Here is a 12,792-nt window from a genome sequence, read left to right as displayed (position 1 = left end):
TCTTTTCCCCTGCTGGAGTCTTTGTGCGAAAATCGCTCATCTGGTCGTGTCCCTGTAACGCCGCTTGTGATGTGTGCCGGCGTTGGGTGTGACCGCCGAACCCTGCTGCCAGCTGGGGAATGTCCGTAGACGGTTTGAACCGTGGTTTTTTGGAACGTTTCTCGCCATTCTTTTGCCGCGAGAGTCGGAACGCGACAGACTACAGCTTGCACTCTTGCTTGGCATCTCCGACAGGAACCATTCGCTGGCCGGGCGGCACAGGTTTGAGTACGTTCCCGGGACTCCGCGCTCTGCACGAAGACCGGCCTCCTACCCGCGGATACATTTAGATTTTACGCGGCTTGTCAAAATGGCGTCTAACGCGAAACGCACGCGAGGCTATTGCCTCTCCTTGGCTGGGGCGGCGTTGGCCTATGCCTGCCTGCTGGCCATCTGCGCAGCCTTGGAGATCACCGAAGGGATTCGGTCCCTGCACGTTCTCAAATCGCCGCTGAGCCATGCGTCAGCTCTCGTTCAAGGTCGCATCATCTCCATTTTCCTCGTTGCCAGTTTCGACATTTTGGTCGCGATTCTGTCGGTGGCTGCCGTCACGTTCCGGTTACCGCAGCTAACGTCTTTCCTGACGTGGGCAGCTCTGGTGAACGGAGTGCTCAGTTTCATCTCCGTTATTGTTTGGTACTTTGGCGTTCGAGCGTCCCTGTGGATCGTTCTTGGTGTGGCGATCCCGATGACCCGCATTTTCGCTTCGCTGGCGAATATACAGTCCGCTGGAGGGGACGGATTCGAAGGCAGAAGCTACAAGATGCTGGGTCAAGTGCGTGAAGATGTGTTGTCCGGTCCTAGCGAGATGCGCAAACTGGGCACTTGGGGAATCGGCATGTCCGTGGGCACTGGCGCTCTCGTGTTCAGTCTGTTTTGTCTCTTCGTCGCCATGCTGGAATGCGCGGGATACTGGAACAGCCGCCTGTACGCTGCGACAACGCACGGGCCCAACACGTGTTTGTTTATTCACGGGATCTTATTAGCCGCAGCAGGAATGGCCGGCCTCGTTGGGGCCATCGGCGTGTGGAAATCGTTCACCAGCCTCGCAACAGCACTTACTGTACTCGCTGTTCCTCTGAGCCTTTGCGTACTAATTTGGTGGAATATCGTCTCGTCGACTGACCCCGCCCTTTCTCCGTACAGTTTCTTGGACGCAAATGCGCTAGTCAAGGACCAGTGGTGGTTTCTCGCTGCCGCTCCCGTGGGTTTGTGGTGCTACATGGCGATGATACGCCTGCAGGAGAAACGGATGTCTGGGTTTGAGGGCCCGGACGAAATTCCAGAGGGAGAGGAACAAAAGCTTCTGGCGGATAACATCTAACAAGACGGCTTTTCACGCGCTCGAACTCGCTGTGGCCCAGCGTCGTGTACAGATTTATGCTCTTCAGCACACCCCCGTCTATCAATCGTGTGTGAAGGCCCGCGCGGCAGAGCGACCAAACACAAATTCGTTTTCGTACGTGGACGTGCGACTGAATGTGCGTTTTAATCTTAAAATTCATGTTTGGGTGTAGCCGGACACACGGCGCAAAGGAATCGCCATACACCGCCGCTGCCGCTGTGAATGTACTGCGTTGCGGGAGCTCCGCCCACAGCTTTTACATTGGCAAAGGACACGACTGCTCCACGGCACGGACGCGTTTTGGGGCATTGCCCCTCACAGCGCGTACCTCGCACCCACGGATTTCACGCGTTTGTTCGCATCCCCTAGAGGGGATGCCCGAGTTACAGGACCGAATAGCGTGCATGCTCAAAAAAGCATACTATTTCGCCAAACTCGATTACGCGCAAAAGGAACTCCAAAGTTCTACGGCATTAGACCTGAACACTCGAGTCACCGAACTCAAAACACACGCCATTGAGAGTTGGACAGTCGCTTGGCTCTACTCTAGTGCGTCACAGAGCAGACATATGTATACTACCTCACAAACGATCATGCCACCCCGTAGACGTTATGGAATACGTCGTCGGCCAGAGAACCGAGCCTTCTGGCTACATGAACATCTACTATAAGGCTCCAGAGAAGTTCCCCAAACGGCATTGTCATTTTGCCTAACCACACCGCGCTCAGGCATACGGATCCCAAGCTCTCTCTCGATGTGTACCAAAAGCCATTATCATGCGAAGGTAGTCTACCGGATTCCCTAGCAGAAATGGAATGGTGTGCGGAAGGCTACTACGAGTGATTGTAAGCGCGAGCACAATAACCAGAAAGGCTCACTGCGCCGCCTGGAAGATACACTGATCGGCTCCGCGGCCGAATACAACAACTAAGCTATAGCTCGTGACCAAAATCCAAAATCCGGCACTCCAGCTTCACAAATGAACGCAGCCGTTCTGTCCACCCGAAGCATCCAGTGTTCAGCTCAAGCTTATACGCACGAGAAGACGAGCTTCAAAACTCGTCAACAACGACAAATCTCTTCCACTATCTGGCCGGAGGCACGCCTGCCGTCAGTGCGGTCGCTTTGTGAATGCAACAGTGCCACAGGGTGCGACGGAAAGCACGGAGCCAAAAGGCGGCACAAAAGGGAGAACGACTCTGGTAAAGCTCCGCGGGTTTCCTTCGCGTTCAAAGTGATCTGCCGCTTTCACCGCCACTCCTGATCAGCGGAGCCTGCGCGTCCTTGTCTCGGATGCAAGGGCGAGCTTCCGACTCGCACCGGCGCCCCACATTTGACAACATCCGCGCGCAAACCAGGCAAAACGTGTAGATCGGTCCCCGCGGGGCGAGAGCACCAATCCGAGTGGGATCGCGGTGGCTGGTTTTCGGACAGACGGACTGTAAAAGAGTATTGACACAAGCTCGACCTCGCCACTGAATACTGCATTGTCCATTCCTGAACGCCACAAAGTCGGTTTAAAAGTTACCTAAATATCGTCTGCACACCGTGGAGCAGACCGCCTCCGGAATTGACGCGCCCCTCCGCCCGCCTCCGGCGGTCGAAGTTCAGTTTCCTCCGGAAAGACCACGAAACACCAGTGCATGTGTTCTAAAGCCACCGTGGCCACAAACGAACGCTCGCGCTTTTCACGCCACGGAAATCAGGCCAGGGCGTTCCTCCCCCGGTCGACCGTGATCGTCGCGCATTCCCGACACACTCCACTCCTGTTTTCCCCGGTCAGCGTGTGCGGGGAAGTCTCGCACGCACTCAGCTTGTCGCCGTGGGCGAGGCTGCGGCGACTGTCGCTCCAGTGGCTGACGGGTCTGGTGATTTGGATGCAGCGCCGACCCCTGGGACTCCAGTGCCGTTGCCGGCTGCGGCGCCGGTCGCGTTCCTCGGGGCCTCCAGGCCAAACATGTCTTCCATAGTGCTCTGCATTTCAGCGTCGTCGGGGCGAACCGTTAGCTGCAAGTCCTTTTTCGACTCGGTAGAGGCGCCTGTCACGGCTCTCCGCGTGGAGGCGACGCTGCGCTGGCGCTTGAGGTCGCCCATCACGAGCGTGCTGTTCTCTCCAGCGAAACTTTCTCGCTGCCCGCGCGGAGCTGAGAACACAGACGGGATAGCCGAGACGGCCAGGCTGTTTACCGAGGCTCCGCGCGGCACGCCCACCAAGGAGACGCTGTCCTCTTTGACGCTGCTTTCGCAGATGCTGCCCTCTATGGCATCGTCCACGTGGCCAACGATCGGGTAGAAGTTGTAAAAGTAGACCATTCCAATCAGTCCACATCCGCCGACGAGGTTTCCGAGGAAAGTGGGAAGGAGGTTGAAGGCGATCATGTCTCCGAGAGACGTGCTGACTCCCAACATAGCGCACAGCTGCAGCGTGTAAAGGTTCGCGATTATATGCTCGTACGAGGAAAGCACAAAGGCGACGATGGGGAACCAAAGAGCCAGAATCTTCCCGGCAGCGTCGTCGCACGCGACGACAAACCACACCGCGAGGCAGACCCAAGTGTTGCAGCCGATGCCGCGAAGGAAACAACTTCCCCAGCCGTGGCTCACTTTGGCGGCAGCCGTTTGGTCCATGTAGCTAAAGTACGGGTCATGGTCAAAGTGACAGCAGAGATACGTTAAAAAGTACGCCGAGAAGAGAGTGCCCGCCCAGTTGCCGAGGAAACTTCCTGCCCAGTTTTGCAGGAGTTGCCAGATTGTGATGCGTCTCTCGAACCAGCAAATCAACATCGTCATGGTGTTGCCAGTGAACAGTTCAGCCCCAGTCATGATAATCGCAATGAAAGCCACGGGGAAAATGGATGCGTAGATAAACTTCTGCACGCCCGGGGTTATCGCCTTCGGGTCCTGAGGGTCCGTGGAAAAGCCGCCCGCCAAGGAAATGCACGCATTGCCTGCCATGCCGACGTACACACCTGCCATGAAGGCCTGCAGGAGGAGGCGGTCGAACCGCAAACGGACTTTCTTCAATCCATAGTCGATGACGTGCAGATACGTGTCGGGAGACGCCGTGACCACCATTGTGACCGTCTAGAGAGTTTGCGCTCTTGTGAACCACACACACTGCACACATTCAAGGCGAACGCTGCATTCCGCGCGCGCGAAAAAACCGCGGTCTCAGAATGGAGGACTACACACAGCAGAACAGTTCACACTTCCCAAAGAGGACCAACGAAACGCTTGCCTCGTTGTTTGTTCAGCCCCGAGAGACTCGAAGCGCCGCACGCGACAGCTCCGAAAGCCCTCCGTTTTGAGCGACGGGAGACGGCGAAGTAGCGCTGGCAGCGACGCAAGGAACGGCCGTCAAACACAAGAGAAGCACTGAGCCGTGTCTCTCTCTCAAAATTCAGTCGCCACCGAACGGAGATTCACATCCTACGCGGGTCAACGCTGCACACCGTGCGCAATGCCTTTGTCTTGAGGAATCATGGGGAGGTTTGTGGGCGCACACGCTGGCCGTAAAAAAAGCTCTTACTCTCGCAGTCGAGCAGAGAAAGATCACACGGCCGGACAGCGACGAACCTTCGCGTGTCTAACTCGAGCTGCTGAGAGGGGTGGGGCGACGTGAGAGCCCTAAGACAAAGAATTCAGACAACGCAGTGAAAGCGGTCACCGTTCCGGCTGCGGAGCTTCCGGAAGCGTCGCATCTCGGAGCGCGAATGGGGCCGTGCTAAAAAATTCGCCGCGCAAGAGTTGAGAATTTTGCAGCCGCAGCGCGTTTCCCCGACCAGCACAACAATGGGACTGGCATGTAGCACCGAAAAGTACCAGCCACGTCGAGAGAGAGGCCGCTCCAGACGCAAGCGGACAAGGCCAGCTCTAAAGAGGAAAGGCGTCGAATCTCTCCCACAAAAGCGCACGAGGCTTTCAAGTGACACAAGACCGCCTTTACCGATTCTGTATCGGGGGTTTCCTGTTCCCCGGGTCACAAGACGCCTCTCGATTGACGGGGCGCGCAAAGCAGACCAGCTGGACTACTCGACGAACTCGCACACGCTGTCGCCGGAGGATATCGACAAGGTCTCCAGGCCGCGAACCGTACGAGGAGACAGCGACAGCTCCTGTACGCGAAAAACGAGGAATGCCGACTGTCCGAGCACCGGGGTTCTTGAGGAACCGCCAGCGTTGTGTCCGTTCCCGGGGTTCTGCGGAGTTCGCAGACATCACGAGATCGCGTCTCCCCCCGTGCCTGCCCAGCCAGTGCGTCCCCCCGTTGGTGGATACAGTTTTTTCGCGCGGAACGGCTCGAAACATGGACGGTGGGGAAAATGCGAAGCCAGTACGGTCGAGTTCTCGCAGAGAGATGCCTTCACTGCGCTTTTCCGGGACCTCAGAGGCGACGTGGGACGCGCGCTGCGATTCGGCAACAAAGCCGCGACGGTGAGATCCGCCCGGACGGGCGACGAGTTCGCCGGCGGAAAACGGCCTCAGGGACAGAGGGGGACATCGCGACTGGCGCCGCCAGCAGCGCGTCGTCAGCCCATTTTCGCGGAGGCGCGGGGGAGAAAAACGTTCGTGGTATATCGCGGCGATCTGGACGGCGCAGCTGCTTCATTTCACGCGCCACACGCTCCGGGTCCGTGCTCGGGCGCACTGTTTCGCGGTAGAAGGGAGACACAGCCAGGACACTGGACGTCGTCCGGAGTAAAAGAAACGAAACACACCACTTGAAAAGACTCAGGGCACGTGGCCGCGGCGGACGCTTTTTCGCGGAGGAGGTTTGCATTCTCTCTCCCCAGTCGGATCCGCGGGGCTCCGCGGTGTATCGACAGCACCTGCCTTTCTCCCTCAGGATTGGCCTTTGTACTCAAAAACGCACAGAGTTGGAGCACATTGCTTCATTCGATCGTCCCCCCCTCATTTTGTGATTCCACGCTGGTGTAGGAAGTCAGAGTCTGGCGGGGAAGTTAGCGTCGAAGCAACAGTGCAGACAACTCGTGGAACAGCTAGCGGCAGTCTTCTGGGGGATGTAGAACCGGCACCGGCGCGTGTGACGCATCTCGCCGACTGTCAGGTCGTGTCACACTCGGACTGTGGAGAACAGAAACGGTGCAAAGCTCTGCGAAGGCGGCCTCGACGCGCAGTCTGGGTGCTTCGCACTCGCGTGTCAGTGCAGGTGCGGGCTCGCCGGCGGCAACGGCGTATACTGCAAGTCGAGAAGGGGGAGATTCGACGAAAACGAGAAAGCACTCTTGCGAGACTAACGCTAGCGCCAGTGCAGTGTGCTCGACGACCGACAGCGCCCAACGCCTCGATTTTGGTGACGGCACCGGCTTTACCAGTTGCTCAAGACTACCCTCTCTCTTGCTACGGTCTCCACGAGTTGTGCTGCTGAACATGAGACTTGCGCGCTGTGCCCGTGCTGTCCACTGCTGAACTGCCGTGTTGTCGGAACGACACGAGCGCGGAGACCACAATTCTTTGTCATAGTGATAGTTTGCTTGCTCGGGCACTTCGCCTTTTGCCACTTTGCAAAACGCAAATCCGAGCACACACAGTCCCTTCGTCGACGGCCACAGCCAACGTTGCTGCTCTCAGCCCCGGTCTCTGTTAAGAAGATCGAGGAGGGGAAGTCTCTCCCCTTCTCGCAATCGACAAAAAAGCGAGGAGTCGCTTCCGCCTTAAGTCCCCAGAACAAGGAAACATCGCTGCAACCGGCACGCCTCCTCCACATGTCTCCACAATCGGCATTTGCCTCTAGAGTTCGATCCTCGTCCCGGGAACGGGGTGGTGCATGATTTTTGCTCTTTGTGATCTGGCGTGCAAGGCCTCCGGTGGAGATCACCTGTCTCCGCGCGGTGTGTGGACGATCAGGGAAACATCGACGACCTGGCGTTTCCTTTTTTAGGTCCGAGTTTGAAACCGGAGCGACGGCCTCTCTACGCATCCGCAACTTTGGTTCTCGCAAAAAGCGAACCGGATTCGGATGCACACGGCGTCGTCGCCTGGAGCCCAAGATGCCGGCGGGCACTCTTCCAGATGTATGCCATTCTTCCAGAGCTGTAGTTCGAGAGGCGCTTTACATGCAGTGGCATACCTGCTACCAGGCGTGTGTTTGGGTGTACTTCCGCGTACGTGCGTCTGCCTGAAGCTGCCTATTCACCTGTGTATATTGAATAGACGCGGTAGTATACGGCTGCTTGCTTGTGCGAATGTACATACGAACCGTCCGGGGAAATGTGCCTAGGCTTGCGTGTCGGAAAGATTTGTCAGCCAATCCCCTTTCGTGGCGCTTGTGTGCGTCCTGAAACCGCAGTTCGATTGGCTGAATGCAACCCGCAGAAACAGAAATCACCATTTTTCGCGCATGGCGCTGTCTGTGGCGGGGCGCAGTTCGCCCGCGATCGTCTCTGCATCCTTTTGCACTTGAAATAGACGGCACAAGCGCCATATACGCCGCGTCCCCCAAAACGCTTCCTGCGATATCTTGTAGGCGCCTTACACTCGAGCACGCCTCAAAAACCAGTTCGCTACACCGGCGGCAACAACCCCGGCAAGCAGCGCGACGGACGCCGCTAGGAGTGTCCGTTTCCCGTGCGTAGCGGCAACCGCCTCTTCCTCGTCTTCTCTTTCTGCATCCGTCGCCAACGTCCACAAGCTGTCAGCACACATACCCTTGCAACTTTGCATCAACGCCGGAAGAGCTTTCACATCTTGCCACCAAGAACTGAGAGGCACTGCTGAGTGCTTGTCCCTCCCGTCGTCTGACGCATCGTCTGAGTCTGTCTCTCTTTCGTCACTTCTGGATCGTGAGCATTTCTGTCTCGTGCTGATTTGCGCTGCGCCGGAAGGAGCTTTGGAGGCGCACGCCGATTCCCGGTCTCGCGAACTGAAAGGCCACTGAGAACCTGCTGAACTTTCCACCGGAGTCGCATCCCTTGCGTCTCGAGTACGTGCTGCACCATGTGAGGCACGCGCTACCCTCTCGGGCACCTTTTCTCCGCTCTTGTCCTTGCCCGCCCGCACAACCAGCTGACCGCATGCGCTGTCGATGTCCTGGCACACAGATGTGAAGCGAAAAGAAGCAAAAGAAACTGGGCACCGGAGAGGGGAGAGGAGACGCAACGAAGACACAAGGAAAGGAAAACGGAGTAAACGAAATCGAAAGCAACCGCACGTGTGCATGGTGATAGCTGTCTTGTTCATGTGGCGCTGAACCCGGCCCACGAGAAAACCCTTACACACGAGATACCCCCCTTTCACCCTCGAGAACGGGACTTACTTGGCCGAGGGTTTGCCTCACGAGAACCTTAATAGAGTAATCTTGGCGAAGGATCCTCAGAAATTCGTCAACTCTCTCCGGGGTAGAAGGCCTGTACAAACGTGCGGAAGGAAACCGTAGGCGCGGTCACCCCATGCTACCGCCCCTCAGGAATCTCCGTGCGCGCCAGGTGCCTGCACACCGCTCGCGGATCCAGGAAAACCCTTCCGAGGCCGTCCTTCATCACAGGGCAGGTGAGAGGGTGATAGCCGCACAGGCACGTTCACATGCGATACAGTCTCCGTTCCAACAAAACGACAGAGCACGGCGAGGAGAGACCGGAAAGAAACAGAAAAGACAGGTGCCGTACTGGGTATGGAAACCCACAGACGTGTCCAGATACCTGTGGATGCATGCATGCGACACCATGTATTTGCTGTTGTTCTTACTTGTAATCATAGGGAACTTCTGTGGGGTTGTAAGGAATTAAATTGACGATAACTGCGTCCGCACGCGGTTGGAGAATGCGGCCGAGTGCATGCGCTTGATCAATGGTGTCGTTGACATCTTGAATCATGATGTACTCGACCAGCAGTCCCTGCATGCGCATTCGAATCCGGAAACAACGGACGGACGCCTGTACAGAGAACGCAGCTCTTCGTAGGCGACGAGCCCAGCTTCAGTTAACCTTTCCGGGGAGAGAGGGAACAGAGATAAAGAAACGCGAGACACTCAGCCTTCCAGTGTCCGATGGAAGACGAGCGACGCCTCGACGCATGCTCGCGTGGCAGGAGCTACAGCGAATGCCGGCGGTTGCCTCGTGGAGCTTCTCTACTCTTGAGGAGAAAGGAAGGAACACTACCGGCGCCTTCGGCAGGTGGATCGAGTCACGTGAAGCGATCGGCAAAGAGAGATACGAGAGTAGAATCTGGAGACCGAGTGAGGTTGTGAACGGCTGTTCTTCATGGCCCCGCACAGGCTGCTGTAGAAAAGTCGCGATTTCGAGACTCACAATGTTCTTCATCGCCGTGCTGTTAACGCGCTTTTGCTGCTTCACAAACTCGTCGGTCGCGTCGAGCACTCTGTCGAGTTTCCACCCCTGCAACGCCAGAGTCGAGGCCGTCGAGGGAACAAAAAGCCGCAAAAAGAATGGGAGACGACAGAAAAAACGCCGGCAGAGTCCCGGAGAAGAACGGCGAACACGGTTTCACCTACAAACTCGCGCGCATGCATGTGCGCAAGCCCCGTGCATCTCACACATGAGCAGCCGCAGGCATTAGCTCTCCTCCGAATGCAAGCATGAGCACACGTGTGCATAAAACCATGGAGATGAGCGCTATATATGTGGACGCAACAGTGTCGAGATCCACGTGAACGGACGCGCGCATGCAGATCGGAGCGCGACGTGTGGCGTACAGCAGCCGCTCGAGGCATGAGCTTGAGACGCGTAGGTTGGTCGGGCGCATGCAGGGAGAGGGCGAGGCGGCAGGTCGGGAGGTCCGAGGCGAGCTGCCGAATTCGGTGTGGCAAACCCACTGTGCTGATACACACGTGGTGTCCTCCGATGGCGAATTTGTTCGGCTGGGTCATGAATCTGTGGAGACAAACACCGAGAAGAGAGTCCGCCGAGCAAGCGGTGTGTGTGTATGTGTGTTCTGGGAACAAGGAGATCCACGAACCAACCAAGGAAGGACATCGTTTTACACGGGGCGGTTTCTGGATAGAGTCACAGCAATTCGGTCGTCTTACGGTTCACAGACCACCTGGAGGAAAAACGCAGAACGAGAGAGAGGGCCCCACGCACCGGGGAAAAAAGTGAAGGACACGAGAGACGAAGAGCGGGGAAAGAGAGAAGCATCGCGAGAAAAGCAAGACAGCAGCTTAAGAGGGGAGAGAGGAAGAACGCGGAACCGGAGGAGAAAAACTCCATGCGACAGAGAAAAACAGACAAGGACGCCGAGCGACAAGAAAAAAGAGAAGGGGCTGACCTACCTGACAGAAGCGACAACGTTGTTGTAGTTGTCCAAAGGCTCGCCCATGCCCATGAAGACGATGTTCCGAATCTTTTCGACTCTGACAGGGAACCATCGGAGGAAGCAGATCAGAGAAAAGTCAACGCTTCCCGCCGTCGCCCGAGCCCCGGACGAGACAAACGCATTGCGCAGTCTGCTGTCAAATCTGGAGACGCGCTCTCACCTGGAGGCGTGGTAGAGTTGCTCGAGAATCTCCCACTCCGCGAGGTTCCGCTTCTTCCCCATCGTCCCCGTCGCGCAGAAGGTGCAGCCCATCTGACACCCTACCTGAAAAAAGAAAAAAAGAAAAAAAGAAAAAAAAGAAAAAGAAAAAGAAAAAAGAAAAAGAAAAAGAAAAAAAGAAAAAGGAGAAAAAGGAGAAAAAGAAAAGAAAAAAAGAAAAAGAAAAAGAAAAAAAAGAAAAAAAAGAAAAAAGAAAAAAAAGAAAAAAGAAAAAGAAAAAGAAAAAAAAGAAAAAAGAAAAAAAGAAAAAAGAAAAAGAAAAAGAAAAAGAAAAAAAAGAAAAAAAAGAAAAAAGAAAAAAAAGAAAAAAGAAAAAGAAAAAGAAAAAAAAGAAAAAAGAAAAAAAGAAAAAAGAAAAAAAAAGAAAAAAGAAAAAGAAAAAAAGAGAGAAAAAGGAGAAAAAAGAAAAACGCTTAGGGCGAACCAGAGAGACACTGCGTGTGGGGCCGAAGAATCAAAGGCGGCGAACCGATGCAGGCCACGGAAATACCTCGCACACGCTCGTCACGCTTCGCTTCCTCCTGAGCTTCGCCGGAGCTTCCGTTTGACTTGCCGGTCTTTTCTCTCCCGTCTTCGCGCCCTTCCAGCAGCGGCGCCTGCTCCCTTTCCAGTCTTCTACTGGTTTCTTCCTTTTGGTCGTGTCTGTTCTCTGTCTTCCGCACCGTCTCTTCCCCGTTTCCCGATTTCGTCGCTGTCTCCAGACTTCCGAGGCTAGAAACGGCCGCGCGCGTCTGCGCCGGAACACCTCGGGAGGCGGTAAAAAGCGCCCCAAGAAAAACACTTGCTGTGCGGACTGAGACGGCGAGAAACGGAGAACAGAGAGACGCCTTGGAAGAACGAAAACGCCAGCGGGAGACGCGACTCTAATAAACACTGCGAACTGCTTTCCGGTCTCTTCCCTCGGCGGGTCCAGATTCGCATTCTCACCTGGGCCGAGAGGCAAACTGTCGCTCTTCTATTGCTCTTGAACGGCCTCGCCACATCGCTCGTCTTTCCAAGCTTCACACTCTCCCCTCGCTCCTCGTCCTCTTCTTTCTCCTCGTCCTCCTCTTTCTCCTCGTCCTCCTCTTTCTCCTCGTCCTCTTCTTTCTCGTCCTCTTCTTCTGCTGCAGTCCCCTTCTCTTCCCTTGGCTGTGCCTCGGACGTCTCCACGCACGCGTCGCGGGGCTTCTTCTTCGCTTCAGGGAAGAGCGCGTACGCAACTGCTCCGTAGCGCATGATGCACGTTTCGATTTTGCTCCCGTCTGGGAACTGGAGGAGGAGTTTCGTAGTGGACCTGTCTCGGCTGGTTTTCTCTTCCAACACGCGCGACGCATGCAAGCAAAACTTTTCTGCGAGCGTCGTGTACACACTCTTTGGCAAGTCGGGGATTTCACGAAAGTCCTTCACGTTCTTCTGGACGACATAACGATATATCTGCACAAAGAAGGACAGAAAGACAGAGAAGAGGCTGGGACAAGAAACCGCAACGGACGCAGGCACTGCGGCTGACGAGAGGCGTAGCACGAGCGAAGAGAGAGAACGAGGCAGAGAAAAACTGGTCCCCGAGCCCTAAAGAGTCGGTGACGAGACAGCACATGGGGTCGAGGAAACGAAAAAAGAGAGACAAGTCCGTCCTATCTCCATGGCGCTTTCCCCCGTGCCTGTTCTTTTTTCCCACGCTTTCTGCCTTTCCAGAGCCTTTTGTGTCCGACCTTCTGCGCATGCACCGTCTTGTTCTCCAGAGCCGCGAGGAGTGAGGGTCCGTCGAAGATCGACGTTCGGCTCTCTCGCCCCGGAGACTGCGGACATGCGTCGGAGCATTTTGTCGAAGAGAAGGAGACGCCCGACGACTCAAGATCGCACGGCGGCTCTTCCTCAGACTGGCTTCTCGCCATGGAAAACAGAGAGGCGGTCT

The 12,792-nt window shown here is 55.8% G+C and overlaps 3 protein-coding genes across 3 annotated transcripts; 1 reads left to right on the top strand and 2 right to left on the bottom strand.

Moving 5' to 3' along the window:
• Positions 1-349: 349 nt before the first annotated feature.
• Positions 350-1,363, top strand: NCLIV_004060 (conserved hypothetical protein; the record flags this gene model as incomplete). The annotated part of the gene is made up of 1 exon (XM_003879908.1): positions 350-1,363. One exon carries the CDS (start codon positions 350-352, stop codon positions 1,361-1,363), a length of 1,014 nt encoding a protein of 337 aa, XP_003879957.1.
• A 1,831-nt stretch (positions 1,364-3,194) lies between these two features.
• Positions 3,195-4,460, bottom strand: NCLIV_004050 (formate/nitrite transporter family protein,related; the record flags this gene model as incomplete). The annotated part of the gene is made up of 1 exon (XM_003879907.1): positions 3,195-4,460. The coding sequence occupies one exon, from the start codon at positions 4,458-4,460 to the stop codon at positions 3,195-3,197; it is 1,266 nt and encodes a 421-aa protein (XP_003879956.1).
• A 3,417-nt stretch (positions 4,461-7,877) lies between these two features.
• On the bottom strand, positions 7,878-12,113 carry NCLIV_004040 (radical SAM enzyme, Cfr family, related; the record flags this gene model as incomplete). Its single annotated transcript, XM_003879906.1, has 8 exons — positions 7,878-8,435; positions 8,662-8,752; positions 9,090-9,238; positions 9,653-9,739; positions 10,057-10,234; positions 10,633-10,713; positions 10,837-10,940; positions 11,823-12,113. The coding sequence occupies 8 exons, from the start codon at positions 12,111-12,113 to the stop codon at positions 7,878-7,880; spliced, it is 1,539 nt and encodes a 512-aa protein (XP_003879955.1).
• Positions 12,114-12,792: the final 679 nt, after the last annotated feature.

Source organism: Neospora caninum, chromosome Ib (assembly GCF_000208865.1).
Source record: "Neospora caninum Liverpool complete genome, chromosome Ib".
Lineage (NCBI taxonomy): Eukaryota > Apicomplexa > Conoidasida > Eucoccidiorida > Sarcocystidae > Neospora > Neospora caninum.
This window is presented reverse-complemented; position numbering and strand designations above follow the sequence as displayed.